A 5632-nucleotide genomic window follows, 5' to 3' on the forward strand; every position below is an offset into this window, starting at 1 on the left:
GCCTGACATAAATATGACATCTAGCATTTTGTTGGCTATTTTGAAATTATAAACGAGACTTGAAAGGAACTCTGAAATTTGAAACCTGATTTGTTTTCAAAACACTGTGGTGTTCCTCTGCAAACATGGAGAAATATTCCTGTAGGAAAACTTGTCCAGAAATAAAACACATGTGTAAGTGGAACAGTTTCGAAGAGCAGTAGCAGGCTTGTGAATGCAAAATAAATGGTGAATTGGGTTTTTTTTTCTCCTTTAGATGTTGAAAGGTGTCCCAAGATGAAAAAAAAATAGCATCATTATTTTGTATTTCTTTTTAACTCATTACAAAAATGTGACTTTTAAAGAATGATGCTTCAATAGGAAATGATGATTTGTCAGTTATTGGCTCATCTCTTTTGGGTAGAAGTTTACATAGTTTCTATTTACATACTATCCTATTCTACTAAATTGAAAAGTCAGCTGAGCATGTAAGCATCCTGAATAAATCACTGGAACATACAAAGAGCTTTTGAAAGCCGAACGTTTTGCTTACTTTGAAGAGCAACATGGCCTTTATCTTTAAAGCCTTCCCTTGTACCATTCTGGAGAAAACCACTAACAGCAAATGAAAGATATGATGCCATCTAGTCTTCCCGTGAGGAGGGTCACAAATCTACTTGGGTATTTTTCTTGCTGCCTTGTGGTGTACAATAAAAACCCTGCAAGCTCCTTGTATAGGAAATGGAATTCCTGCTGATTTGAAGTTTAATAAATATCTTAAATAACGGCCATTCAGATGCAAATCCAAGTGCTTCTGCTCTGCAGACTCATGTAAGACAAGACACCTATTTCCACCTCAGTGCTTCATTAACATTTGATCAGTATGCTGTCGCGGCTTCTTCATCCAGTAACTTTGACTCTGCAGCTGCTAACATCTCTGTCCTTTGTTCTTCGTTCTTTTACAGTAAGCAGAACAGCCGCCTAGGCAGTACGACATCTAACACTGGATCGTACGTGTCATCCCCATATTAACTATTTTTACAGTAATCACCAGAGTCTACTGGTACTGTTACACGCATGTAACCTTGGGCTGACAGTCAGGTGTAGGGTATTAACCATCTTCTGCCCTAAAAATGAATTCTGCATTTTGGTAGTTCTTGTTCTGAGTACGTGGAACAGGTAAGGCAGTGTTCCCACGCTTACCTCTTACCAATAGCATGAATCCTGTTGGTAAAACAACGTGGGAGTGATGAGCCATTGTCTTACTTCTCAAAGGAACGGTGTCCAGAGAAGATTAAACTGGAGGCTTTTGAAAGACAAAAGCGATCACATCCTCTGATCTCTTGTGCCATCCAGGTTACAGAATTTTATCCAGTTATTTCCATTTCAAGATTCGTAGCTCTAATTGAGCTAATACATCTTTTCTGGAAAAATACTAATTTTTTTTAGATAAGGCTTTGGGTGTTGAGTGAGTCAGACCTTCAGGGAACTAGGTTCATGTCCATTTGCCCTCACTATCAGAAATTTGCACCGTGTTGTAAACTCACAGAATGTCATCTCCCAGCCCTTGTGTGTTGCAGGCCTTTTTGTCGCTTAGAAATGTGAAATCTTTCAAAAGTCTTTTGCTTGCAATGACTCCTTGTTAAACACCTTCTGTTAGTTTTGATGTTCTCTCTTGTAATACCCTTTCCTACATATATCATAAATGAGATTATAAAAAATTCTTCACTTTTAATCTGACTTTCTGTCCTTCAAGATCTAATTGCAGTTGAACTTTGCCTTTTGGCTTGCGTCCTGTAGGCTTCTCTAAATTATTTTTTTTTCTCAAATATTAATGTTGTATTTAATATCCTTATGAAAAAAATGTTTAAAACCTAATCCTTCCAAGTCCTGTCAAGTTTTTTGCCACATCTGTTTCTGCATGTTCTTTTTCTGGATCTAACTATGTATGGGCAGTATGAGTGAGCAGGCAAGGTAACCAAGACCCTGCATTTCCCCTACAGGACTCTGACACCACCATACCGATCGACGAAACATTACAGTTTAACGAATCCCTCCAGAATGCCCACCGTGGCATGGATGATCTTATTGGCAGTGGGACCAACATCCTTCAGGGGCTGAGGGACCAGAGAGTGACTTTAAAGGTGGGGGCATCGTTTTTTACCAAAAAGACCCCACGTTTTTCTGCGTTCGTGATGACCAGGCTAAGTAAAATAAATACATAAGTTTGTGTCAGTGCACCGCTTCAAGCTGGGAAAGGCCCAAACTCCCATTTTAACTAAACCTGAACATTTTATCATCTTACTAGGAACATCTTTAAGCTCTTTCTGTGGCTGGACGGCCTAGCAGTCTTCCCCCACACAGTAGTTAGTATCTGGAGTGCTGAATGTTATGTTTTGTTCCCTTATGTTAGTTTTGGTTGGTTGGTTGGTTGGGTTTTTTTTTTGTTCAGGTGAAGAATGGGACGGAATGGCTCGTAAGCATGCTTGGCCTCAGCTGCCGAATTGTGGCAAGTCAAGGATACTTCAGGTCTGAACTGTAATAGTAAAGTTGTTAATGTGTCTCTGGCTGCTGCTACTGATAGTCTGTAATTTTAGGAGCATCATGTTCGTATGTTTTCAGGGGGATACTTCTTCTCACTCACAGATGAGGAAACATCTGTTCATATTCCTTTTTCCCCTTAGCTTAGCTTTTTTTACACTATCAGAGACTTTGTTGCATGTTTACAAGTCTGGCAGAAGCAGCTAGCACAGAGCTTACCAAGATAAATGGGTTCGTTTGGAAGCATGGTAATCTGTAACTTCTGGGGTATTGGATATAAATAGACAGGTATGAACCAAGTATTTCCAAATTGCCACAAGGCTTTCACTGTTCTAATTGTTCTATTTCACGATTCCATGGACTGCAAGAATTGAAGTGTCTTCACTTTCCTATTGTTTTCTGGTTTCTCTTCTCCAAGCAAGGTTTTCTTTTGTTCTGAAGTAGTGTGAAAAGACTGCTGCAGAGACAGGGAAAGTGCTGAACTTGGAAGTGTAGTATCCAGGGGTTTAATGTGAGTGGTATGAAATGAAGGTGAAAAATTTGGTTATGTTTTACCAGCTGAGACATAACCTGATTTCAGCAAAGGGCCTGAATACCTACACAGCCTTCTACTGAAGAAACTGGTATCTAATTTGGTAGTGCAAATCTGTATATTTTATGGATTGAGAAATTGTTAGTGCACGTATGTCTAATATAGTTGATATAAACTCTGTGCACAGAGAGCTTTTCTGATCTTAACTCAGGTTGATATTCAATACACTTCCCAAATGTCACCTTTGTATTCTTCCGAGACCAAAGATACAGCAGACTGTGAGAACAGAAGCTAGAGTTTTTATTTTAAAGTTAAAGCGTGGTAGTAGAGCATTGTGTTAGGAATTTGTCCTATTGACCTTGCTCAGAGAAGAAATAACTGAAGTCTTACAGCTTTCTGAAGCAGGGTGTTCTGTTAAGAACTTGGACCCAGAAGTCATTTTGAGAGACTGGGTCCGTTATCATCGCCATGATGGGACAAGGCTACTTCCTAGCCATACACGTCTCTGCGCACACGTAGGTGTGCTGGAGGCTGGTCCTGGCCAACGTCTCTCCAATTGCATGCTGTAAGCTGAGCTGCAGTGCACAGTGTGGCACCTCTGCTGGCCCATCGGGGTATGTTACCCATTTGTCTAGCTGACCTCACCTAGCTGTGCCGTCGTGACTCTGCAGCCGTGAGTTCTCTCCCTTATTCCCAGAGGGGACGATCCAGCTCTGAACTGTGCCCAGAGCCCATCTGCGTGCCTGTATTTCATAGAATCGTAGAATGGTTTGGGTGGAAAGGGACCTTAAAGACCATCCAGTCCCACCCCCTGCCCTGGGCAGGGACACCTCCCACCAGCCCAGGTTGCTCCAAGCCTCGTCCAACCTGGCCTTGAACACCTCCAGGGATGGGGCAGCCACAGCTTCTTGGGGCAACCTGGGCCAGGGGCTCACCACCCTCATAGTCAAGAATTTCTTCCTCATATCTAAAGAAATTCTCCCCTCTTTCAGTTTAAAACTATTACCCCTCGTCCTGTCACTCCACTCCCTGATCAAGAGTCCCTCCACCTTTTCTGTAGCTCCCTTTGAAGTAGCTACAATATTCAATTCAATGCAAATTTCATACAGTTTCCTTTGGTGCCCTGAAATAAAGTAGCAGTATTCCTGCTGCACTGCAGTAGTGACTCCCTCAGCTCATTTCCTGGTACCTCCGGTTCTGCAGCTCACTGGGTTTATCTGTCATGTGCCAACTGCTGACGGGGTAACTGGTGGGATCCACATTCTTAATAACACCAACTGTTTCAGCAGCAAAACAAAACTGAGGTTTGGGCCTGCCTGCAGTACACCTGTGGCAGTCTTTGTTCAGTGCTTTTCTCCGGAAGGGTTTCTCAAAATTGCAGCAATTACATTTTTATATGCCTTTTCGTTGCACTCTACCATTAGCCTGACAAGTTTCTGGAACTTCTTTTCAACCTCGTATTGGTATGAACTGTATGTCAGTAGGAGGGAAGTTCTGCAAGAAAGGTTGTCTGATCAAGAAGCTTCAAGCTGTTATTAGATTTTGTGTCTGGAAAAGGACCAGAAAAACTCTTGACGCCTCTGTAGAGAGTGCATTTTCTCTGAGCCGCTCTTTATGACGTCTCTGTCTGGACAGATTGTTTTGTATCTTTAACCACATTCCTGTTCATGTGTGTGAATTAATGAGTCTGATCATCCAGCTATTCCCAGGGTCCTGTGGCCATCTCCTCTGAAATTGTAGAACTGTTGGCTGATAGCAAGTTCTATCAGACAGAATTCATCATTTGCCATCTGTGATGATATATTCGTGGACTGTGGAATAAGAAGTGTTGGACCGTGAGGCTAACTGTTTCTTTGCTGTCTTTTTCTTCTTAGGGTACTCATAAGAAGATCCTGGATGTTGCCAATATGTTGGGCTTATCCAATACAGTAATGCGGCTGATTGAGAAGCGAGCCTTTCAAGATAAATACTTCATGATTGGGGGAATGATTTTGACTTGTGTAATTATGTTTCTCGTCGTGCAGTATCTGACATGAGCTACTGAACTCCAGAGGAGATTGTCTTTTGGAGCAAGATGGACTGTCCTCCAAACTGTACTTTTTCCTCCGAGCACCGCTTTGGATGAGCCCCTCCTGTGAACTTCCGAGTTTACAAATCACACTCAGACACGTCATGTGGAAAGCATATAGGGAAACAAATTTTTCTGGGAATGCTGTAGTTGAGAATGGCCCTATAAAAATAGCCCTGGCCTTTACTGCTCTCACCTTACTGTCTGTGAGTTTCAGAATCTGCATAAATAGGAAGCAGAAGTGAAGGTTTTGCCCAGCTGCATTGCAAGGTAGGAGTGTCCGTGTGGGTAAGTAGGGATGAGAGGATGCAAAGGCACAGCGTAAGATGTAGTGAGCCTTTCCTTTGCTAGCTAGAAGTGACCCTGATCCCTGTATTCTGCAATGAAAGAATGCCCTGGAGGAGAGTTTTGCATTGCTCGTGGGCACACGCCTGCCGAGTAAGTGTGCAAAAGAGGTGGGAAGTGAAGGGTTCCCACCTGTAAACTCACTGTTGCACTTGGAGGGAGAAGGA

At 42.3% G+C, this 5632-nt stretch overlaps 1 protein-coding gene across 2 annotated transcripts in view; it reads left to right on the plus strand.

Annotated features, from left to right (window-relative positions):
- The window catches only part of GOSR2 (golgi SNAP receptor complex member 2), a 13394-nt gene extending 8006 nt beyond the window's left edge, over nt 1–5388 (plus strand). Inside the window, exons 5-6 of one of the 2 annotated variants that reach the window (XM_082494947.1) lie at nt 1983–2123; nt 4927–5388. In XM_082494947.1, coding sequence (XP_082351073.1) covers nt 1983–2123; nt 4927–5088 — 303 coding nt within the window. In that variant the 3' untranslated portion in view covers nt 5089–5388. The remainder of the gene's footprint in view (nt 1–1982; nt 2124–4926) is intronic. The other variant, XM_082494948.1, reaches the window with a different exon arrangement.
- The last annotated feature ends 244 nt before the right edge of the window (nt 5389–5632 follow it).

Source organism: Vanellus vanellus (assembly GCF_965231255.1).
Source record: "Vanellus vanellus genome assembly, chromosome: 24".
In the NCBI taxonomy this organism is placed as follows: Eukaryota; Metazoa; Chordata; class Aves; order Charadriiformes; family Charadriidae; genus Vanellus; species Vanellus vanellus.